Below are 22,517 nucleotides of genomic sequence, written 5' to 3'. Positions count from 1 at the left end.
GGCGAGCAGCAGCCATCTCCAGCGACAGAGCACTGCCATCTCCTGGGGACCGCGGGGACGGGTGCAGTCAGCAGCGCCGAGCCTGAGCATCCCCTGCACCCCTGTCTCCAGAGGAGCAATCAGGACGCTCCAGCCCTGCTCACCATACGGGGAAACTGATTCAGGCTCACCTCACACCCCGAGAGGGACGAGGGCACGAGGGATACTGGCTCACTCCATCCCCCACCCGGCTTCAACCCGCGGCCCCCCGCCCCTCCTGGCCCCCCGCCCCCAGCGACACGCGCCTCGCGGTGCTGGCAGCGCCCCAGCCCCGGCCGGATGGCCGCATCCTTCCTGCCCGCCGCCTCCCCGCAGCGCCACGGCCCCGCCGTTGCTCATGGTTGCTTCACCCCTGGGCACCCGGCTGACGTCTGAGCCTGGCGCGCTTGGAATTGTTTTTTTCTTTTTTCCCTTCAGGAATTTTTCTAGGGGAATTTTTCTTCCTCCCCCCCCACCCCCCTCTCCCCAGCACATTTCCTTCCTCCACACCATCCCGGTGACCTGGCTTGCCCCCGAACTGCTGCCCACCCCGTGCCTGATTTACAGCAGCCCCAAAGCGCAGGGAGGTCATGGCTCTGCTGCCTGCTGCCCTCACCCTGTCTAGGAACACCAGGGGGCTGCAATGCGTCTGAGCACGCTGCAGGCAGCTCTGGGACTGGGGAACCCTCAGTTCCATGTTCCCAATGCCAGCATCCCTCATATTCAGTTCTGCAGCACATTCCTGAGATATTCAGCCCCCCATGAGGACCCAGGTGCTAGCCCCCACCCATGAGGACACCACTTTGGTGGCTGTGCTAAGATGCACGTCCACACAGCATCCCTCTGCCCCAGGTGACATCCAGCCCAGAGGCACAGCGGTGACACTGATGACAGTATGTGCTTGGAAGGAGGACAGCCAGCAGCACGGCCATGCACCCCAATGGGTAAAAGCAGTGAGGAGATGATGGAAATCCCCATCCTATGAGATGAAGAAGAAGGGTGAGGGCATCCCAAAACACCCCAATGGACAAAAGCAGCAAAGAAATGGTGGAAGTGGCAGAAATCACCGATGGGAGGAGGAGGAGGGATGGGGAGGATGCTGCCCCTGGGATGCAGAAACAGAGGAGGGAGTTGGGGTTGGGGGGAGCGAGAAGGGGCCAGGACACAGCCCCAGGGGCAAGCAGTCGGGATGCTCCCTCCCTTCCTCCAAGCATCCCCCGGCCCACAGCATCGCAGCCGGGATAAACACCCACTTCCTGCCCTTAATCAGCTTCAGAGAGGGGCTGGCTGGGGGGGGGGGGGGGGGTAGAAACAAAAATCTCTGGAAAGAAAAACTCATTTCCTGCAACAGAAGAAAAAGATAAAGTCCGGGCTCATTAAAGTGAACTTTACTGGGGAGAGACGGGAAAGAGCCAAACACAATGTCCTTGAAATTTCCTTCGCGCGGCTCCGTCCACGAAAACAGGATAAGGCCACTTCCGCTGTCTCTGCCCCGCGCGTGCGGGGGGAGCGCAGGGTGGGGGGCGCGGGGCCGTCACAGCTTGTCGAGGTAGGAGCAGACCTGCTGGAAAACCTCATCCACGGTGCCCTCGGCATTCAGCTGCGGGGACAGTGATGGGGTGCCGGGTCCCTCAGCGATGCTGGGGGTTGGGTTGGGGCTCGGCCACCCCCACGTGCTGCTTCCCCCCCTCCCTGTATCCCGCTCACCTGGCGGACGATGCCCCGGCCCTTGTAGAAGGCGATGACGGGCTCGGTAGCCTTGTAGTAGGTCTCCAGGCGCTTCTTGATGGTCTCCTCGTTGTCGTCCACCCGCCCGCTGGTCTCTCCCCGCTTCAGCAGCCGCTTCACCATCGTCTCCTTCCCCGCATCCACGTAGAGCAGCAGCGTGGGGGGGCCGATCTGCGGGGACACAGCTGTCACCGTGTGGGTCTGGGTGTCCCCACGTCTCCTCCGGGTGGGGCTGGAGGCAGGACACCCGGCAGGAGGGGACAGCACGGCCATCACCCCAGTCACCCTCTGCCAGGCCTGGGTGCAGCCCAGATGTCCCCTCGCCGTGCGGGCCGCAGATGGAAGGCGGCACAACACGACGTGGCGCACACTGAACTGCCCTCACCTTCTTTTCAAACTCCTCTCCCTGCTTCACCTCGCGGGGGTAGCCGTCAATGAGGAAACCCTTGGAGGTGTCTGCCTTAGCCAGCATGGCGTCCCGCAGCATGTCCAGCACCGTGTCCTGGGGGGGGGGCGTACGGCTGTCAGGGCGATGTGGGACCGCGTGTCCCATTCCTGCCGCTGCATCACCGCAGTGTCCCCACGTCACCCTGTGTTCATGGCCACAAACTCACCAGAGGCACCAGCTCGCCCTTCTCCATGATGGCTTGCAGCTTCTTGCCCCGCTCCGAGCCCGAGCCGACCTCTGCCCGGAGCAGATCCCCAGTGGAGAGGTGAGTGTACCCATACTTGTGCACAATCTTCTCGCATTGCGTCCCCTTCCCCGAGCCGGGGCCACCTGCAAGTCACACCAGGGCCACCGTCATGTCCCATGCCCCATCTAGTGGGGGTAGGAGGAGAGGCAGCCCAGACCCATCAAAGCCTGGTGAGAGGAGACAACATGGATGGAAAGAGCTGTCGGGGTGGCATGGGCTGCTGGTGTGGCTGATGAACCATTGGCACATGGGCATCATTGCCCTGATGGCACCAGAGGCACTGTGACCAATATCCAAGACATCACTCTCCTGATGGCATCCTGGACATCACCATACCATCAAGCACCCATGACATCACTCCCAGCAGTTTGCCATCACATCACTTTGGATGCTGGCACCCCAAGCTTTGCTAGACCCTGCTGGTCCCAGACACCCCACACCGGCCACCTCTGTCCCAAGCCCACTTACCCACCACAAAGATGATCTTGTGGTGCTTCAGTTTTTCTGGTGGAGAGAAAGAAAAGAAAAAAAAACAAACAAAAAAACAATAAATCTAAAAGCTGGATTTTACAGTAGGGAGCAAACTGTCCCCAGTGCAGGAATGAATGAGGGGTGGTGGGGACCAACCTCAACCCAGGGAGGGCAGAGTAGGGAGCACCCATCCCTGTCACCCGGACAGTCCAGGACATCAAAACTGGACATGCTCAAGCACTGAGACCCCATGGTGCCTTGGCAGCTGTGGGGCTGAGCTGTAGGCTTGGAACTCCACTGCATCCTGGAGACAGTCACTGTCCCCGGCCCCACTGAGGGAACCAGCAGGGACAGCCACATCCATCCCCATGGCCAGCTCCTATCCTGCTTGGTGCAGCAGGGCACGCATGGAACAGTCCCTGGGGTCTGACTGTCCCCAGAAATGACACAGCCCATCCACTTGCAGCATTCCAGGTCACACAACAGGGGGTTTTCCCTGCAGGATTCCCCTTCCCCCCCCACCCCAGGATCCATCCCTGCCATGAGTTGGGATCTGACAGTGCAGAGGGAGGGAGCTAAAAATAATGTGAGCCACCTCGGGGCTGCACTGCCCATCTCTGGATCTCAGTCTTCTGAAATTTCAGCTCCTCCAGCAGCCGGTGAGCCCAGGGCTGGGAGGGAGCCAAGAGGCTGGTTTGGGGGGGGGGGGGGGGGGGGGGGGGCAGGAGACATGGGGTACGTGGGAGATGGAGGGAAGCAAGGGGGAGAAATAGGACAGAGGCAATGGTTGGACAGGGAGTGGATGTAAGGGGGACGCAGAGATGGGATGGAAAGAGGACACGGAATGGACACGAGGGGGAGACAGAGGGGACGGGCACTACTGGAGAACACAGAAGATGGACACAAGGGGGGGACACTGGGGATGGATGAGAGATTGAGGACTTGGATACAAGGGAAACAGAGGAGATAGATGGAAAGAGAACATGAGACAGACACAAAAGGGGACATAAGGATCAGATGCAAGAGGGACAGAGGTGACAGATACAAAGAGGACACGGGAGACAGGGACAAAGGGCTGAGAGATCAGATGCAAGGGGGAGAAAAGAGATGGGCATGGCAGGGGAGAAGTGATGGACACAACTGTACAACACAGGAGGATGGGGGGGACAGATGGATGGGTGCAAAGGGAACTAAGGGATTAGATGCAAGAGGAACAGTGGGAACAGACGGACAAAGGGGATGGACACAAGGGGAGCCAAGGGTTTAGATACAAGAGGGGCAGAGAGGACAAATGCAAAAAGGATGCAGGAGATGGACACAAGGAGGAAAAATTGAGTATATACAATGAGGTATAAGGGATGGAGGCAACAGAGGTTGGAGAGGATGGATGCCAAGGGAGATCGAGGGATCAGATGCAAGGGGGGTGGATGCAAAGGGGATGGAGGGAATGGATGCAAGAGGCACAGACGTCAAGCACTCACCTGTAGACATGCTGCTGCTGTCTGGGTGGAGGAGCACTTCAGGCTGCAAGGGAAGCAGAGCAGAGTGAGCAGCACGGCGGGGACACAAGGGTACCCAGCACTGAGGCCTGGAGAGGATGTTGCCAGGACAACAGCTCTCCCTTTGCTTCCACGATGGGATGGAGCAGATCTCAAACTGAGCTCCAGGGCCACGCTGGGGGACGGGGTTTCCCGCCTGCTAGCATTACTGTTCCTCAGCTTGGCCCTCAAATATATAAAATTTCTAAAATACACAAGAAAGGCACAATGCTGCCCGAATTCCATGGCTCCAGGAGCTGGGACCTCACTTCCTGCAGCCATCGCCTACCTCGCTGCCGGCAGCCACCCGCCCTGTGCCGGCGCTGCCGGGTGACGCAAGGTGACAATACCAGCACCCTGCCCTGCCCTGCCCACATCCCCATGCCTGGGGTGCTGCCTGGCAGCCGGAAACCGGCTTGGGGTCACACATGGGACCAGGACACTGAGAGATGGAGGCGGCGTCCCGCGTTCCTCCTGCGTTCCTCCAGCTCCCCGCGTGCTGGAGGGGAGGCTTTTGAAGGGCTCAGCCCGTTCTCGGTGCCCAAGTTGGGGTGGCCGCCCCCTGCCGCCCCTCCAGTTCCTTGCTGTGGGTTTGGCCATGCCGCCTGCCCGCACCCAGCCCCGCAGCACCCCACCTGCTCAGCCACACCGCGTCACCTCGCTGTCCCCAAACCGGCCAGACCGGGGCCGAAGGAGCCGCGGCCATCCGTCAGGTCGTGTTACAGCCGGGAAAGGGCAGAGGCTAAGAATGGATGGGTTGAAATCCGCACCGGGTCACGTCCCGCCTGCGCTGCGAGGCTGAGCCCGGCATCGCTCCATAGGAAGGGCGCAACCTGGGGGCTCCCCGGTAGGGGGGCATTGAGCACACCTGGCAGCAGCCCTCGGCCCACGGCCTGACCCTGCGTGGGGCTGCGCCCAGGGAGCGGGCGGCGCAGGACTCCCCGGCAAAACCCAGGCTGCGATGGGCTCCCCAGAACCGCGTCCCACCAGGAGCTCCGACCACACGCTTTGCCCGCACCAATCTCCCAGGTGGGGGCTCCGGCACCCTGCAGTAGCCCAGCACCCCCCGCAATAACACAGCACCCCTGCAATGCTCCCCCCGGTGCTCCCCACCGCTCTTCTCCCTTCTGCCCCCCCCCGGTTCCCGCTCACCCGCAGCGATGCTCACATCCCCCCCCTGCACCCCCAGCCCCACCGCTGTGCGCACGGTTGGGGGGGTGGGGGGGGCGGACCGAACGCTTCCCCGCCCCCGAACAGAGGGGCCGGGCGGGGGGCAGCGCGGGGGGGGGGGCCCGAACGGCGGATGCCGGAACGCCCTCCCCAAGGTCACCGCGCGGCGGGGAACGGGAACCGCGGTGCAAAGCAGCGACGGGGCCGGGGGGGGGGGGAGGGGAGAGCGGCACTGACCTGCGGGGGGGCGGTGCGGAACGAGGGGGGGGGGCTGCTGCTGGCCGGCAGCTTCTGCCGTACCGCTAGATATATATAATACTGGCGGCGCGGGGCATGCCGGGAGCGGGCAGCGGGAAGGGGGGGCACTCGGGGGGGGGGGGGGAAATGCTGCCCCCCCGCAGCCCCCCGGTACCGCGCCTCCGCAACGGGAGGAGCCCGCGGATGAGGGGTGGAGCTGGGGGGGTCCTGCACCCCAAAACCGCCGACCCCAGCACCGCTGCGGTCTGGGGGGGGGGTCCTTTTCCCACCTTCCCCCCCCCCCCCCCTCCCCACCCTCGGACCCCAAAAATGCATCCCGCAGGCAAGATCCAAGGCAACAGACTGCAGCGAGGTTTATTCCTGTACAAATCGATACAAAACGCGGCGCTGAGCCACCCCTCAAGGTGCGACCCCACCGGGACCCCCGCCCCCTTCACCCCCCCCCGCTGCCTCGGCCAAGGGGGAAACTGAGGCACGGGGCTGCCACCCCGCCGGGGCTCAGCGTCCAAACACTTCTGAATAGTTTGTGAGGGGCTGATGAGTGACGAGCATCGCGTGGCTCCACGGTGGAAATCCAAACACCGGGACCAGGAGGGAAAAAAAGTCCCCCAAATCCCACGGCCAGGTTACAAAAGGTTCCGGCAGTGCTGTGTGGTATTGGCTCCCCCTCCCCACCTCCCCCTCCCCGGCACCACGTTGGCAGTGTCAGCCCCTTGGTCCTCACTCGGGTGGCTCTTGAGGTCTCTGTTCTGGGGATGGTGACACTGAAAATGTTAGGATTTGTGCTGAGGGAAAGTGGGGGGTTGGGGGGGCTGGAATTTTGCCCCAGAAGCAATGCGACCCCCATGCCAGCCAAAGGGGACCATGCACCTGCACCCCCGTGTGCTCTCAGGGTGGTGGGCTGCAATGCAGCCTGGGTGGTTCTGAGCTGGGACCATGCAGAGTTCCCATGTCCCGCAGGACACCCCAAAACCCACGATGTCACAGCTATGCAGACGCCATGGGCACAGCAGTGGCATGTGGCCCTGATGGCTGTATCAGCCCTGCAGTGCACAGTGCAGCCTGGACCCCAAACCAAGGGGAGTTTGAAGCAAAGGGATCCCAAACCAAGGGGACTGGACCATGGCACAGGAGACCCCAAGCCAAGGAATCCCTGAACTAAAAACTAAGGGGACTCCAAGCCAAGGGGACCTCATCCCACAGAGATCCTACCCCCAGGAGACCCCATCCCAGTGGGACCCCAAACCAACGGGACCTCATCCCAATGGGACCCCAAGCCAAGGAGATCCCGTCCCAAGCTGACCCTGAATCAAAAGGACCCCGAATCGAAGGGACCCCATCCCCAGGGCTCCCCGCTCAGTGCAGCTGCCCTAAGGCCAGGTGGGGTGAGAGAAGGTGATGTTGTAGGGGGCGGCCCAGCTGGCAAAGACGCGCTTCTCGGTGATGAAGCGGTGGTGATTGCCGCGGCGGCTGCGCTCGTTGTGGATGTACGTCGTGCACTCGTCGGGGCCCTTGGGCTCGTAGTAGTGGTAGGCCATGCGGCGGGGCTGCGGACGCTGACTGCAGGCAGACCATGGGCTGAGCCCCGCGCTGTGCCCTGCGGTTGGGATTTGGGGGATGGGGAGGCCCTTACCTGCAGTAGTTGGGGGGCACCATGCCGTAGACGTGGACGGTGTCGCACAGCTCCACCGCGATCCCCATGGTGAACCAACCCGTGCTCAACCACGAGCGCGACTTCTCTCTAGGGCACAGCGATGGGGTGACCCTCACGGTGCTCAACCCACCAGTGGGGACCCACAGACCACAAGGAGGGCAGGAGGAGTTCTCGGTACCTGTCCTTCCCCGTCTCCCCCCGAAAGAGCTCGTCGAACTGCTTCATGCGGTGCGGGGAGACGATGTAGGCCGTCATGTTGGGGAAGGATGCGCCGACGCGTTGGATGATCTTCAACAGCCCCTTCTGCATCTTGGCCGGCGGCCCCCAGAAGATGAGGATGGTCTCCGGGGTTTTATTGACGAACTCTTGGGGCCGCTTGAGGACGCGGTAGACGCTGGAATGGGCCACCACACGGAAGGTGGTCTTGTTGCCCACATCGGCCTCATAGCCGGTGGTGGGAGCGTCGTTCATGCGGATGGTGCACTCGGTTTGGTCGATCTCGGCGCCCAGGTGGGTGCCCAGGAGGTGGCTGGAGCTGGTGACGATGGCGCATTGGTGGCAGTGGGCAGTCAGGCTCTGAGGCGATGGACACAATGAGTCCAAACCAAGGAAACCCCAAAACACAGGAACCCCAAACCAAGGGGCTTTCGGTGTCCCACCCACGGGGACATCCCATCTCCACAGCCACGTCCTGTGCCCACCTTGTTCCCAGACACGGGCAGGTACCCGCTGCTCACCCCCCAGTGCCGCAGGCTGGGGGGCCGCCGGGCTCTGCCCCGCAGCGCACTGTAGGAGAACACCTCGGTCCCACTGCTGGAGCTGTAGATGATCAGCAGCATGAGCAGGGCGAAGAGAAGCACGAAGACGGCGGCGCGCTGGCTCTGCAGGTGGGGGACAGCATCAGGGCTCCTCCCCAAAGGGATGGGGATGGAAATCACAGGGATGATCCGGCCCAACTCCATCTCCCCTTGCTGGTCACAGGGAGCTGGGATAGGGATGGGGAGGGGATGGGAATGGGGATGGAGATGGGGATATTCCTGTCCTTCCCCGCCCAGCCACACACAGCTCCAGCTCTCCCAGTAGTGGCACTGTTTGCATGGCTGTAGGGCTTTAAGGAGGGAGGAGGAGGAAAATGCTTTACTGCGTGAGCGCTCCTCTGAGCTGCTGCCAGAGGATCGTGGCATGGCTGCCCCCAGCTCGGCCCTCCCGAATGGCTTTAAGGGGACTCGGGTGCCACTCACCGTGCTGCCGCTCATGTCTCCGTGCTGCCCTCAGTGCCGAGTGACTGCTGACGTCCTGCGAGCACCTGCAAGGCACGCAGTTACCCCAAAAGCAGTGGGATCCCGTCCCCAAAACCGCACCATGCGCCGATCCCCACACCGGGTTTAGCCCTGGGCTGATTCCAGCGCCCTAAGGAGATTGGGATCTCCCAGCTCAATCCTATTAAACTGGCCCTGGGGTGTTTGGGGTTCTCCCATGGTTACTTGCCCAGTGAGAAGACTCTTTATCCTCACTTCTCACCTCCACGAACATTTTAAGTCCTTCTCAGTGAGTCATTGCCACTCCTACTGGGTCATAGTTGTACCAATCAGAAATTAAAAACAAAATGAAATTTGATTGTCTTGGGAGGAGGCAAGACGGAAAATTACACAGCAGCCGGCACATAACCCTCCAGGGGGCCCCGAAAGGCTTTGGGGCAGGGAAGGAGCCAGCGTGCCTGGGGCACGGCCGGGATTTTTGGTGCCAGGAGTCCCAGGAGAGAGGGAACAGCACTGGGAGCTCCGTCCCCGCACGGGGCTGAGGGGCCAGGAGAAGCGTGCAGCAGGGACACGGGGCGAAGGGGGAGGAGGTGGCAGCTCCGGGACCCCCGCTGGTCACCCCGCTCCTGCGGCGCAGGTCCCTTACCTGGGTGGGGGCATTCATCCGCAGCGGGTGCTGAGCGCTGCCGGGGGGTCTCCTCCGCCTCCTCCTCGCCGCGCTCCCCCCGGGCTGTGCGGTGCTGCCGGGCCCCTCCGGCTGGCAGCAGGGCCATGGCGTCCCCCGGGGTCACATCGCGCTCTGCTGGGGAATCGCCGAGCGCTGTCTGCACCCCCGGTACGACAGACCCGGCTGCGGCTCCGCGGTACGGCCCCCACATGCCGATCTACCCTTGCCGAGCGCGCACACCCCCCCGTGCCCCCACAGCGCAGATCCTCCCCCAGCCCTGGAACGCATCTGCCGTGCAACCGGGGACGCAACCCCCGGCACTCGCGATTGAAACCCACCGCTCCTCGGGACGCAGCCCCCCGGTACCCGGGATGCAGCCCCTCCGTCCCCAGAGATACCACCCCCCGTACCCAGCACGCAGCCCCCCACGGACCCCCCCGCTCTGTACGGCCGTGTCAGGCAGGGCGCAGCCGCATCCCGGCGGGGCGGTGCCGGCTCGTTCCCCGCACAGTGAGTTCCGCCCCCGCCGCCGCCGCGCATCCCCACCCGCACCTTCGGCCCGAGCCCCGCTCCGCTCCGCACTGCGCCGCCGCCGCCGCCGCGCGCTCCCGAGGCCCGCGGGGCCGCGCTGTGCTGGGGGCGGGGGTTGCGCGGGGGTCCTAACGTCGCCCGCCCCGACGGGACGGCCCCGGATTGGGCTGCGCGGGGCGCGTGGGTGCGTGCGCGCGTGACACTGCCGGGATACGGCGCGGCGCCGTGGGCTGAGCTCATCTCGCGGCGCTGAGAGGCACGGGGGGGGGGGCCCAGGGGGCTCTCGACCGTGGAAACCGAGTCTCCCTCTGCCCCGTAGATTTGCTGCCCCACAGCCTCGCTGCTCCCATCCCTCGGCGCAGCTCCCGCAGTTCCCCGCAAAACCCCATCCGCCGGATCTCAGCGCCCGCTCCGTGCTCTGACCCCGCCCATCGGATCCCCACCTTATTTACAGATGGACAAACCCAGCTGCCGCCCCGACACCGCGCACCTCCGTGTCCCAGCACCGCCGCGAGCTCAGCGTGGACTTAAAAATGCTTTTAATGGGCAAGTCTGCTTTGGTCTGAATCCAAGGGCACTTGTGGCAAGGCAGCTCAGGGCTGCGGGCAGGGGACATGTGGGGGCTGTGGGACAGGGTGTCCCGGCCCCACTCCACGTGCCCCATATGTGGCAACATGTGCCAGAGCATCAGGGTCCATCCCACATTAAACATCCATCCCGCACGGGTCCAAACCAGCTCAGGGCCTGCAGCTGGGGGGGTCTCGGTGGATGCAGCCCCATTCCATGCACTCCAACGCAACAGGGTCCCCACCGGTGCCCCCCCAGCAGCTGCAGACCCCTAATCCCAGGCATGCTGAGGGGCTTCCAATCGCATTGCAGCTGCTCCTACCCCCCTGCCCACGACGGGTGGGTGAAGATGATGTCCTTCCTCTTGGCCCAGCGGGAGAAGATGGCTTTTTCGGTGATGAAGCGGTGCCCGGCGCGGGGGGCCTTCTCGTGCACCAGGTACATCCTGCACTCGTCCAGCCGCCCCTTCTCGAAGTAGTGGTAAGGCACACTCGAGTGGTTCTTCTCCCTGTCGGCACCAGGGGAGCTGAGCACGGTGCATCCCCCGCAGCCCCCACTGCCACCCCCAGCCCCGCACCTGCAGTAGCTGTCGCTGACCATGCCGAAGACGCAGATGTGCTCGCACAGTTCCATGGCCAGGATCATGGTGAACCACCCCGTGCTCAGGAAGGAGCCGGATTTCACCCTGCGGGGCACAGCGGTGGGATGGGGACACGCAGACGGACGGGAGCAACACGACGAGGGCACCCAGCGGGGCCGCGGTACCTGTTCTTCCCTGTCTCGTTCTGGAAGACGTCGTCGCAATACTCCATCTTCTCCTCAGTCAGCGTGTAGAGCTGCAGGTAGGGGTACATCTCCAGCACCTTCAGCAGCGCTCGGTACGTCGGGCCGCCCTTCTCGCGGCTCATCTTCCTGCTGGGACCCCAAATGACGTAGATGGTGTCTCGGGACTGCTGGAAGAAGTAGGGCTGGTTCCTGAGCAGCAGCGGGACGCTGGTGTGCGACACGACGCGGACGGTGCTCCGCGTGCCCACGTCCTCCTCGAAGCCGGCGGTGGGGGCGTGATTCATGCGCAGCACGCACTCCTGCCCGTCGATCGCCCGGCCCAGGCGCGATCCCAGCATCTGCCCCGAGCTGGAGACGACGGCGCAGCGGCGGCACGGAGCTCTGCGCAGCGGCTGCGGGGACACGCACCGTCAGCACCGAGGATGGGGAAAAACGAGGCGCGGGGGACGAGGCCGCCCCACGGACCGACCTTGCCGTCGGGGACGCGGCTGTAGCCCTGCAAGCTGAGCGCTGCGGGCGCGGTGTACGCGGAGCCGCCCCTCTGCCCCACGGCCTCACGGCACAGCAGCACGTAGAACACGGAGAGCGCGGCCGCGCACACCAGGACGAAGAAGAAGCGGACCTGGAAGCGGAGAACCGGGGTTGCGCCGGGCTCGGCCGCGTGCCCTCGTTGGATGCTGGAGGCAGCGCAGCCCGGCAGCAGAGCTCTGCGAGGAGGGAGCACCGGGCTGCCGTGACTCACTTCCTGCACGCGGCCGGAGCCCACGCGTGCGGTAGCGACCCCTCGGGTTCCACTGTCCCCGCAGCGGGGATCAAGGGATGCCCACCCGGAGCCGCCGCACCGCAGGTATCCGGGCGCGCAGCCCCGCAGCGCTGCAGGCTCATCCCATCCATCCCCGCGGTACTCACCAGCATCTTTATCCCTCGGGGCTGGGGCGGCCGTGGGGAACTGGGGTCACAGGGAGGCTTGGGGCGTGCACCCTGCACACAGAGCGGGGTCAGCGGGGGGGGATCGAGGCCATCATGGCTGGGGACCCCCCGGTACCCAAAGCCCCCCTCCCACACGCAGGATGCGCACCCTATGCTCAGCGTCCCCCTGGATCCTCCCACGCTTCAGACCCAACCCTCCCACGTCCCGGATCCCCTCCATGCCCGCGTTCAGGTCTCCCCCACGCCCGGTTCCCGTCCCCGTCCCGCCCCCAATCCCGTGCTCGGTGCCGGGACCCCGCCCCTCCCGGCCCCACTCACGACGCCGGGAGCCCCCTCGGGAGCTGCGGTGCAGGTACCGCTGCCCGGCCCCCAGGGCCGCCGTCGGGTCCCGCATCGCGGCCGGGCCGCGCCGGGGGCACCGCGCTGCGCTCCGCTGGAAGAACCGCGCCGGGGGAGGCGGAGCCGAGCTGCGCTGCCGGGACCGCCCCGCGCAGAGCCCCGAGAGCGGCACCGGCGCGGCGCTGCGGAGCCCGTGCGCCCACCGCCCCGAGACCCGAGCCGCGCTTCCCGGTACCGACAGCCCGGCACTGATCTCAACTCCCATCGCAGTACCAAGCCCAGCACTGCCCTGTGCCCCGCTCACACCCGTGCCGTGCTTCCTGGGGCGGACACACCCGGCTCCAGCCCGCCCTGTGAATCTCAGCACACACCCAGCACCTGCTCCGTACCGACAGACCCAATAGCGAGCCCATCTCCCACACTAGAGCCCATCGCCCCCACTTCTCTCCCGCTCTCTCTTCGCACTGCGCCTCCCCCCTGCCCTGGGATCCCCCAGATCCAGCTCCACATCCCGACCTCACCTCCATGCCCCACCGACGCGGGTGTCGCTGAGCTCAGTGCACTGTTGAAAGCCCGGGAATCGTTTTGGGACCAGGATTGGGGCCTCCTGACCTGCGGTGCTGCCCGGTGGCCTTACGTCAGCTACAGACAAGCTGAAGGACACGTCACACAGTGCTACCCCCCTCCCACTGCCTTGAGGTGCCCCTGGGGTTTTCCCCAGCCAGCAATAAGGAAATAAGAAAAACAAACTCGAGACTGGTTCCTACTCCCAAAGGGATTTGGCAGCCATGGAAGAGGCAGTGACAGCAGCACAGCAAGCAGGATGCAGGGAGCCACACAAGAGGCTGCTTTCCATGGCTGCACCCAGCACGTGCCTGGGCTGGGGACTCAACCCTGCGTGCTGAGAGGTGGCGAGAAGGAACAGAGGCACAGAGCCTGCGCAGGGACACGCAGTGCCACGACCTACAGCTGGAGCACAGCCACCTCCCATCACACCAACAGGGATATTTTTAGGGACGCTGCCCTTTGCAGCAACGCAGCTCCTGCTTGTCCCACACCAGGAGCCGGATACGCAGGCAGGGCCCAGTGCCAGCAGTGCGCACTGCCTCCTGCCCTTCCCCAGCAATAAAGCTCTGCACAGCTCCAGGAATTGGGCCAGGGTGATGGACTGGCCCCTAGAAATTGAGATCAGTGGGGACCGCGGCAACGGGCAGCAAGAGTGCACTGTCCCCAGGTCCCTGCAGGCTTGGTTTGTCCCCACCTCAGCAGCCCCTGGCCTGGTGCCTTCTGCAGTCACTGTGAGTGCAAGCAGCACAGCAGGAGAGAGGGCTGGAGCAGCACCTCTGCACTTGATGCGGGAGAACAAAGACCTTAGAGACCTTTATTGAGGATAAATGTAGCTCACTACAGCCACTGGGAGCTGCTGGCAGCCCGGGTCAGTGCAGGCAGTGCAGGCAGGAGCCCAGGCTGCAGCTGGCAGCTGTGATGAGAGCTGCAGTCAGTGGCAGTAGAGCCAAATGCTTCCTCTGCCACGCAGGGCGTGCTGTGTGCTCAGTTGGGTGACTGTAGGAGGGGATGTGGGTGCAGCACGTGCTCTACAAGCACAGCTCACAGGGCCCTCTTCAGCAATATGAGAGCTCACAGCACCATCATCAGCTCTTCCAGTTTAAAAAAAAATAATCCCAGAAGGAATAAACTACTGTATGCAGCAAGAGCAGAGGGGAAAGATTACCCAGAGACCAAGCACCTGATGGGGGCCAAAACCGAGCTCATACTCTGCAATTACAGCTGCTAAACCCTGACAGATTCCAGCCAGCAGAGCTGCTGCATGTAGCCTCAGCCAGGGTGCAGATTTGTCCTAGCTGGAGCTCTGGTCCCTCTCCTGGTAAGTCCTGTAAGTCAGTTTTGCTTCCCTTTAGTCAGTAAGTTGTAAACTATGCAAGTCTGCGTCTTTGGAGGAAGGAATGTGGGAGACAGAGCAGCCAGCTTGGTGCTGCTGCTGCTTCGAGAGCACTCTGGAGGAGGGGGCTGCTTGGTGCTGCAGGCTGGCTCCTCCAAGCCTGGGTGCTGCAGGGTGGGGGCCTTGTCTCCATCTCTCAGCTGGGCCTTCAGTCAGATTTCCTGGCAGGTTTTCTGCTCTTCCACATCACAACCATTATAAAAACACCTACCACGAGAGAGAGAGAACAGACTCAATCAAAAAATATCAAATGAAAAGCACCTTTAAAACACACAGTGAATAACGGAACCTCAGCAGAGCACAAGAAACAATTTTAATGCCCAGAGGAACAAACAGCTGAAGTTACACGTGTGTGCACACAAATGCCTGAGCCAAATTAAGCCACTGCAGGAACCACGAGCAGCACTTCACAAGTGTCTCTTCTCTCTTCCCAATTTAGAACCCTCTAATTAGAGCAACCAAAATAACACTCACCTATAAATAGCAGCAGCAGCAGCCCAGCCACCACGGGGATGATAACTGCATACTCCCTGGGCAAGAAGTACTGGTGGATGCTGTGGTCACTGCCAATGAAGGGCTGCAGAAACAGAGTGGGGCATCAGCAGGTGGCCACAACATGAGAGCAAGTCACCAACACGTGTGGCCCTGGGGTTTCAAAAGCAGATCGGAAACATGGGGCTCGAGGGGATTGCTAATAAAAGAGTGTCTGAACCTGCACGTGGTGAAGCCTCACACAGCAGCACCGCAGCTGCAGAGAATGGCCGGAAGGTGGACTCCAGTGCTCAGATGGGTGGTGAGGAGAGAGCAGGAGTTCAGCCATGGTGGGCTTGGCTGTGTGGTGCTGGGCACACCAACCCCCAACCTTCTGCCTTCTTCAAGGGAAAGGTTGATGCTGCCCTCTCTCTCATATTGATCTTGTCATGGCTCCTTTGCTGAGAACAGCAGAAAACTTCGGATGCTAAAGTGCACTGCAATGATTCCTGCACTGCGTGAACACCTATCCCACAGCTGTGAGCACATCTAGGAGGGGAACCCAAGATCCTCAGAAAGGAAACTGCCAGAAGTTCAGTTGTGAGTCCAAGGCTGAGCTGGTGTATGGAAAACTGACAAGGAGCCATTTCTATAAAGAACACCACTAATGACTAATGACCCCAGCTGCCGCATCCTGAGGAGCAGTCACACTGCCAGACTCACATTCTCCAGAGCTCGGTGTTACTGAGCCCTTCTCCTCCCTGCTGGGCTCCAGTCTAACTGAGAAGCATTTCTCTCTATGACTCCATCTGTCACCTCCACCAGCACCATAACTCTGAAGATGTGCACAAGGCCCTACAAGCACACAGGGGCCAGGTTTGGCTCGCCCTGACAGCCCCCACCATCCCCACGCAATGCAGGAGCACTGGGAGTGAAGCCAAGCTCACTGAGCCCGGGTCGGGCCAGCGCAGGTGGAGGTTGAGCGCTGTGCCACCAACGCCAGGAGGCTGCGCCCCAGCACTTCCCAGCAGGACGCCAGCACAGCGCGCTCCTTCAGCACCTCAACAAGATCTGGAGGCCCTAAGAACCAGCGCGAGCCCCGCAGCCCCGTACCAGCACGATGATCCACAGCGTGTAGTACACGAAGAGAATGAGGCTGAAGGCTACCAGGCCGAACCCCACCGCTCGGTCCGTCGCCGTGGCCTGCAAAAGGAGAGAGATTCAGGGCTCTGTGGGAGCAGCGGGAGCGGCGCCGGCTGTCCTGCCCCGGGACAGGAGAAAGGAAGGGAGCGGAGTCCAGGCCCCGGCCCCACTCACCATGGCGACGGCCACCTCCAGCCCTTCCGCCCGGCGTGTTCTTCCGGGAGCGGCTGACCAATCAGAGCGCAGAACTATGCCCACGTGATCTCCGGGACCGGAAGAGCGCTCATCAGAGGGGGCGGGCTGAGGAGCGCGAAGCATTGTGGGAAAGCACGGCTCGCCTGGAGCACGATGGGAACTGCAGTGCTCCAGCGTAGAGAAAATGGCCAAATCCTGGGAGCCCTGCAGCTCTCCGCCAACAACAAATACATTCAGAACAACAAAAAGACCGCAGCAAAACCAGAGGGCTCAGTGTGAAGTACCAAAAAAACAAACTTTATTTTCCCCCAAACCATAACAACATTTGACATTATATTGATTTCCTCATATATTTGTTATTTCTCTACGTTAGGAACCAGATACAGAAAATACAAACACGATCTGTTGAATCAAAGACGGCACAGCATTCCGTTAGAAAATGAAACGAAAAAACTAGAGGAGCGAGATAGAAATGGTGAAAAATAGTCCTTCCCAGCCCCAACTTCCCAAGAATCATCATCAAAATAGAGCAGTGGAAGTAGCTTCTCTTTCTAAACGCACTTCTGCTTTAAGAAAAAAGTTAGAGATTTATCTTTAGATTTCAAAGTAAAAAAATGTTAAACTATCTCTTCAAGAAATTTTGGAAGTTTGCATAGAGCCGTTCCCTTTCCAAAAATATCAGCCATCTCTCTATAGAATCTGATATAAATCAAGTGGCTCATCCGAACATCGCCAAGCTCAACTGACTCTCATGAAAATAAAACAGGATCTCCCCTTCCCCCCCTCCCCCCACAAAAATACGGGCTCTACCATTAATCCTTACTGTTGAGGCAAGTGAAAAGGCTCAGCCACACCTCGAGCTCAAGGCTTCACCCCCCCCCGTTCATCGCCCAGGTTTTCAGCGCGGTGGTGCGGTGGGCTGACGGATGATGCAACGATTGGGAGGGAAAGGGGGGGGATCTGCATGCACCCCCCGACAGCCAGGAATTGGTTTTTCAGTACAAACACTTGCGACCAGGCAGTGTTTGCTGTAACCTGCCCCCGGGGACCAGCCTTGTCCACAGGGCTAAGTCACCAGGGCATTTAGTCAGCTAAAGCCCAGGAGGGGTGCAGGCAGGGCTGGGGGGAATTTGCAGCCCCCGGGTAAGGCAGCGAGCAGGAGAGCGAGGGGAGGGCAGGACGGCCCCTCTCCAGGAGGGGCTTCTTTCACCGAGGTGCTTTAGCGTACCTGGAGTGAGGTTTTCCCAGAGGTTCACAACAGCGTGTGCAGAGTCCAGCTGCACAGCCACCAGTTTTAAAAAGAAAATAGCAACAACAAAATAAATTAAAAAAAAAAAAAAAGTCAACCCCTCCTATCAAGATTCAAATGAAAGACATTTCTTCGGGTCTCAGCCCAGTTCAGAACCCTCTAAAAACGGAAGCAAACATTAAAAAAGGACTTTAACTTTCTGCAGGGGGCAAAGAGATGTGGCAATAAGGGGGGTGGGGGGGGGAACAGATCACAAACTTGCTGCCCATCACTTCACAGACAGCACGAATCCTCCCCCTCCCCCATTTAAAGTGCCAACCATTCCCCAAACAAACAAAAGAAACCCCAAAAATCAGAGGAGCAACATCCTTCTCCCCCCCCTTTTTTTTTTTTTCCACCACCATTTCCAAATGATACTCATTTCCTTCTCCAATTCACAACCAAGCCTATCCCTTTGGACATGTACTCAGTTCAAACCGGTTTTTAAAAGTTAGTAAAAAAAAAAAAAAGCAAACAAAAATCACGACTCTGAATTTTCCAAGCCTTTGCATGAGGCTTCCACCAGGAGCCAAGAGCAGAGCCCACACGTCCTGCCTGGCCCTCAGCCTGGAGCACAGAGCCAGCTCTGCTCACCAGGGCCAGGGACGCAGGGTGTTTGTTGCCAATAAGGCCCTTTTATTTGTCTAAGTCACCTCTGAATCCCCTGAGATGGAAAACAATGTGGGGAAGAAAGTCCTCTCTTGGCCCCCCAGGAATAAAATATCAATGAAACAACAATGCAATCAGAAAAAAAAAAAGAAAAGAAAATACACCAGCCTGCTGGGTTTATAAAAAAAATTATGAACTTCAAGACAAAAAAAAAAAAAAAACCCTAAAGGAAACTAACCAGAGGTTTGGGTCTGGAAACTGATTCACTTCTTAAATGTTCAAAATCCAACAAGGAACAGACGGCAGCAATGCCAACAAGGAGAAAGTGCGTGCAAGATGCAGCTTCCCAAGAGACCAGCACCTGGTGTGTCTGCTGCTGGCCAAGGGCAGAGCAACAGCCTCAGGTGGGGGCTGGAGACAGAAGCAGGCTGCTCCTTCCTCCTTTGCATGGCTCCATCCTGGGCACTCCAGCCCCATCTGTGCTGTATTAGGCTCAATGACAAGGGCTGCCTTCTTGTTCAAAATGAGGGGTGGGAAAGCTAAAAAGCTACATACAGACCAGGACCTGTGCAGTCAATAACAATGTAGAACAAGAAAGACATACCCCATGAGACACAGTTATCCAAAATGCAAGCAGTGATGTGCCAAGCTGCTGGAAGAGAAGCCAGAGACGCTTCCAGGTTGGCCACAATTACACGATGGAGCAGGTTACAACTCTGCCAGCCTGGGAAGCTTTCTGTACGGCTCAGCTCTTTTTGCTTTGCTGGAAAGAGATCCCTCCTCTGTCCCACAGTGGGTTTCACAGCATGCCTAGCTGCTGGTGTCTCAGGGCAGCAGACTCCTGCCAATCGAAGCCCAGAAGAAAACGCTTGGTTCCCAATTGCTCTGACAGTAACTGTCATTGTTTTCCACGTGAATAGAAGCAAAGCAGGAGAACTGAGACGCGTTTGGCCTCTTTCCTGACTTATTTTTGCCTTTTTCAAGTTCTGGTTGCTGCTGTTGCAAGTCTGGCACTGCCCCAGACCTCATTTCCAGCAGGTGCCGTGTTGGGAGCAGCTGGACAGCCAGCTCCCACCGTTACCTGCAGGCTAGGCAAGAACACACAGTGCTGTTTGTGTACTTCTGCCCTTGCACTGACCTGACCAGAGAATCAGGCGAGGCCCAGCTTTCTGGCAGAGCCCCAGGAAAGAAGAAAAGCAGTCAGCTCTCCCCTTCCTGCACACATGCAGAAGCCCTGGAACAGGGCACCTCTCCCCCAGAGCAAGCAGGAAGCTCACCAGCCTGCAAGCGAGTGCCAAACCTACAGTCTGAGATCACAGTTAAAACACCAGAAAGTGTGAAAGAGCTTTTGTTTCAGACAGAATCAAACGATCCAATATCACTTCCCTACATCAAACCAAACCTAAGTGTTTTCCGTACCCCTTGTAACCGTAATCCAAATTTAATTCCCTTTGAAGGGAAAGGGGTGAAGAAGACCTATATCTTATGCATGGTCATTCCAAATACAGAAAGAAGCCTCCTGACTTAAGGAGAGAAACTATTAGAACACAGTAAGCAGCTGTACAGCTCTGCCTCACAGCCTAGCACCCTCCCCATACAGCCAGCCTTAGCTAGCAGGGCGAAAAATATCAAGGCCCTTTCATTCCTCATCTCCCATTCTGCCAAATTCCCTTTTCCAGTAGCTCATCTGCATGCATTCTAGCCACAGAGATCACTATTAATCCTTTTTTTTTTTTTTTTGTCCTTTTAAAAAGGCTTTACGATAAGAATTTGAACAACAGTGTGATCAGTTACAAGTCTTTCCTCGCTGAATGAAACAAGTGTGTGCCTGTGAGAGCGTGCACGCACACGTGTGTCAGAGAAGGGCATGTTCTGGCCACGCCAGCATCGTGCTGTGCCATTTCTCAAAGTGCACGGCTGCTGAGTGCTGCTACAGAACACTGACAAAAGAGGAAAGGATACTACACAGAAATAGCTTACAGGCCGCGAGTCTCCGTACAGGAAAGGCTGAAAGCACAGCCTGCTGACAGCCCGTGGCTGCATAGATCCTCATCTGCAATTCAGCTGCCAGGAGAATCTATAAGTGAGAGCTGAAAGGGACTGGCGTCTCTGCTGCTCACATTGAGGAGAAGAGGCAGCTGAAGAGTCAAACAACTGCAGAAGAACCCGAACAAGAGCAATTGAAAGATCAACCAGAAAAGCTTGAAACCTTGTCAGAAAAACTGACTCTTCACCGAGTGGGTAAGAACAGCTGCTGCAGAGAGAACAGCAGAAAATATCCCATCTACCTTCGAAGGCGAAGGTGGCGGGTTTATCTTGCCCTACAGGCAGAGCTTCTCTCCAGCCCCAGAAAGAACCAGCTCAGGCATAGACTCCTACTGACAGACCAAGAAAGGACAACCAGCACCAATTACCTTCCTGGCCCAAGCCAAGAGAGGCAATTGTTAACCACCAAACCAACGAGGCCACCACAGACAACGGCATCCCGCTCCGGCCCAGGGGATGGTCATCAGATAATGAGAATCTTTTCACAGTCCAAGAAGGGCAATTCCCTTCCTAAGCCAAAAAGGAGGCATTGTATTCCAAGATCCAACAGTGATGATTTGCTGAATCAGTCCAGCAAACATGGATTATTTGCCTTGAACAGCAGAGACAAGCCTCCTCCAGGTAAAATCTGGAACCTCTAAAGTGCTCCTGCTAATGCTAATTGATGAACACTGCCCTTCCATGCCCAGCAGTGGAAGGGTGCAATACAGTTAGTGGTATAACAAGCACTAGCATTTAACCATTTATCAACTCCCATCTGGATTGTGGTAATTTTCTGAAATGCACTTTTGGGAGATACTTCCTATGAGAAGAAAAATTTGGGGGGTTTTAAGTGTAGGAAGGTGAAGTGTACACCACTGCATACCTTGTTCAACAAAACTGTTGCCTTGGAAGGTGATGCTCCCTTGCAGTCAAAGGAAAAAAGCATCCTGCAAGTAACCATTTCACCGTGTCATCAACAAGCAGCTCTTGGTTTGGTTAGAATGGTTCCCCCCCAAGTGGTTTGAAGAGTTCACAGTGGCATAACCCAATGTTTTGGGGAGACAAGCTGAGAAATCCCCCGTTGCAAATGGATGGGTGTAGTGAGGGATGCAGAAGAGCAACATGCTCTAGGACTAAGGATAAGTCCAGCAGACACTTTGGGTCTGTTTGCAATCGGGGAGGGCAGGCACTGGAACAATTGGGAAGTGAAGGAGGGTTCTGCCAACACAGGGAAAGTGCATGATCTGGAGTGGTCTCAGAGTAGTTCTGCAGTGCAAACATATGGGTAGGGGCACGGAGAAATCCCTTCTGGAATGCTGCATGAAGAGAGGTAAAGGTTGGCATCCATGTGGCAGCGGATTGGGTAGGGGGCCTGTTTCCAGCAGCTCTACCCTGTTCTTCACATTTAGTGGGTTTCAATCACCACTGGCTCGTAAACTCCGGATGAGACCCTGAGGACGCAGAGGAGAAGATGAGAAAGCCAAGTTATTTTCCCATTACTTAATGCAAACAAGTTTGTATTCAGAGCTTTCCTCTCATGAACACTGTCCTCTAACCTCACACAAAACACTGACAATAACTAGTCAATCTGGTGGGAGGTCAACCCACGTAACACAAAGCAGACAGCGACATGCAAACTAACCCTAGAGCTTGAAAGAGTTGGGTGAAACAAATCCTTTCAGAGGACAGAAGGAAAGGGCTTGGGTGGAGCATACAGTGCAAAGAACAAGCATTCCTGACTCTGCTCCCAATTTTGCCACCAACTTGACACATCTTTGTGTTTGCCACTATTGTTTTTTGTGCTACAAAAAATGCTACAAAACTTAAAAGAAAACCAAAAAACACAACTAGTCAATACATTGTAGTAAGGGCTATTGTGCCAAGACAGAGTTTTATTCTCCAGAAGTCTGTATTGAGAGCACAAGCCCACAGCACGGATGGAGGGGTAGGAAAAGGGAGCTGCAGTTCTGCTGCAGTCCAGCAGGAGGCAAAACTGCCTGCGAGTGCAAGACCCAACAGGAACCAACCTTTACCATTGTGTCCTTTCACTCCTCACTGATTTCCGTTCTTGGATCTAAAAACTAGGATCAAATTCTCTCTCCAGTTTTCCACTGAGAACTGCATTCACACTCCAGTGCAGCTGTAAACTGTCACCAGAGAGATCCCAGGGGAACGAATGTGGGAATAAAGCCACCATGTAGCACATGATGTT

General features: G+C 58.7%; 5 protein-coding genes across 15 annotated transcripts in view; all 5 read right to left on the bottom strand.

Annotated features, from left to right (window-relative positions):
* Nucleotides 1-1,391: 1,391 nt before the first annotated feature.
* AK1 (adenylate kinase 1) lies at nucleotides 1,392-5,925 on the bottom strand. 4 transcript variants are annotated; one of them, XM_052667359.1, is made up of 7 exons: nucleotides 5,858-5,925; nucleotides 4,394-4,436; nucleotides 2,910-2,945; nucleotides 2,361-2,524; nucleotides 2,132-2,248; nucleotides 1,726-1,917; nucleotides 1,392-1,618 (listed from the first exon to the last, which is right to left on the bottom strand). In XM_052667359.1, exons 2-7 carry the CDS (start codon nucleotides 4,401-4,403, stop codon nucleotides 1,553-1,555), a joined length of 585 nt encoding a protein of 194 aa, XP_052523319.1. In that variant the 5' UTR covers nucleotides 4,404-4,436; nucleotides 5,858-5,925; the 3' UTR covers nucleotides 1,392-1,552. The 4 variants fall into 4 exon arrangements, with proteins under 4 accessions (XP_052523319.1, XP_052523320.1, XP_052523321.1 ...); XM_052667360.1 differs by lacking the exon at nucleotides 5,858-5,925 and adding an exon at nucleotides 5,603-5,677; XM_052667361.1 differs by lacking the exon at nucleotides 5,858-5,925 and adding an exon at nucleotides 5,086-5,172.
* Nucleotides 5,926-6,206: 281 nt separating this feature from the next.
* ST6GALNAC6 (ST6 N-acetylgalactosaminide alpha-2,6-sialyltransferase 6) lies at nucleotides 6,207-10,112 on the bottom strand. 5 transcript variants are annotated; one of them, XM_052667731.1, is made up of 7 exons: nucleotides 10,011-10,112; nucleotides 9,438-9,590; nucleotides 8,774-8,838; nucleotides 8,234-8,517; nucleotides 7,711-8,108; nucleotides 7,512-7,619; nucleotides 6,207-7,434 (listed from the first exon to the last, which is right to left on the bottom strand). In XM_052667731.1, exons 2-7 carry the CDS (start codon nucleotides 9,449-9,451, stop codon nucleotides 7,188-7,190), a joined length of 1,116 nt encoding a protein of 371 aa, XP_052523691.1. In that variant the 5' UTR covers nucleotides 9,452-9,590; nucleotides 10,011-10,112; the 3' UTR covers nucleotides 6,207-7,187. The 5 variants fall into 5 exon arrangements, with proteins under 5 accessions (XP_052523691.1, XP_052523692.1, XP_052523693.1 ...); XM_052667732.1 differs by having other exon boundaries at nucleotides 9,438-9,593; nucleotides 10,011-10,077; XM_052667733.1 differs by lacking the exon at nucleotides 10,011-10,112 and having other exon boundaries at nucleotides 6,207-7,438; nucleotides 9,438-9,651.
* Nucleotides 10,113-10,511: 399 nt separating this feature from the next.
* ST6GALNAC4 (ST6 N-acetylgalactosaminide alpha-2,6-sialyltransferase 4) lies at nucleotides 10,512-13,280 on the bottom strand. Of its 2 annotated transcripts, none has more exons than XM_052667737.1 (6): nucleotides 13,133-13,280; nucleotides 12,252-12,323; nucleotides 11,812-11,964; nucleotides 11,322-11,734; nucleotides 11,134-11,241; nucleotides 10,512-11,064 (listed from the first exon to the last, which is right to left on the bottom strand). In XM_052667737.1, the coding sequence occupies exons 1-6, from the start codon at nucleotides 13,136-13,138 to the stop codon at nucleotides 10,875-10,877; spliced, it is 942 nt and encodes a 313-aa protein (XP_052523697.1). In that variant the 5' UTR covers nucleotides 13,139-13,280; the 3' UTR covers nucleotides 10,512-10,874. The 2 variants fall into 2 exon arrangements, with proteins under 2 accessions (XP_052523697.1, XP_052523698.1); XM_052667738.1 differs by lacking the exon at nucleotides 13,133-13,280 and adding an exon at nucleotides 12,421-12,492.
* Nucleotides 13,281-13,978: 698 nt separating this feature from the next.
* On the bottom strand, nucleotides 13,979-16,518 carry DPM2 (dolichyl-phosphate mannosyltransferase subunit 2, regulatory). Its single transcript, XM_052667739.1, has 4 exons — nucleotides 16,360-16,518; nucleotides 16,156-16,245; nucleotides 15,046-15,148; nucleotides 13,979-14,778 (listed from the first exon to the last, which is right to left on the bottom strand). The coding sequence occupies exons 1-4, from the start codon at nucleotides 16,501-16,503 to the stop codon at nucleotides 14,720-14,722; spliced, it is 396 nt and encodes a 131-aa protein (XP_052523699.1). The 5' UTR covers nucleotides 16,504-16,518; the 3' UTR covers nucleotides 13,979-14,719.
* A 138-nt stretch (nucleotides 16,519-16,656) lies between these two features.
* EEIG1 (estrogen-induced osteoclastogenesis regulator 1) overlaps nucleotides 16,657-22,517 on the bottom strand; it is a 35,710-nt gene continuing 29,849 nt past the window's right edge. For all 3 annotated transcript variants that reach the window (XM_052667728.1, XM_052667730.1, XM_052667729.1), the window contains exon 12: nucleotides 16,657-21,756. In XM_052667728.1, the coding sequence (XP_052523688.1) occupies nucleotides 21,711-21,756 (46 nt within the window). In that variant the 3' untranslated portion in view covers nucleotides 16,657-21,710. The remainder of the gene's footprint in view (nucleotides 21,757-22,517) is intronic.

Source organism: Tympanuchus pallidicinctus, unplaced genomic scaffold, assembly GCF_026119805.1.
Source record: "Tympanuchus pallidicinctus isolate F22 unplaced genomic scaffold, pur_lepc_1.0 scaffold8, whole genome shotgun sequence".
Taxonomy (NCBI): domain Eukaryota; kingdom Metazoa; phylum Chordata; class Aves; order Galliformes; family Phasianidae; genus Tympanuchus; species Tympanuchus pallidicinctus.
The sequence above is the reverse complement of the archived record's forward strand: the minus strand, read 5'-3'. Positions and strand labels throughout refer to the sequence as shown.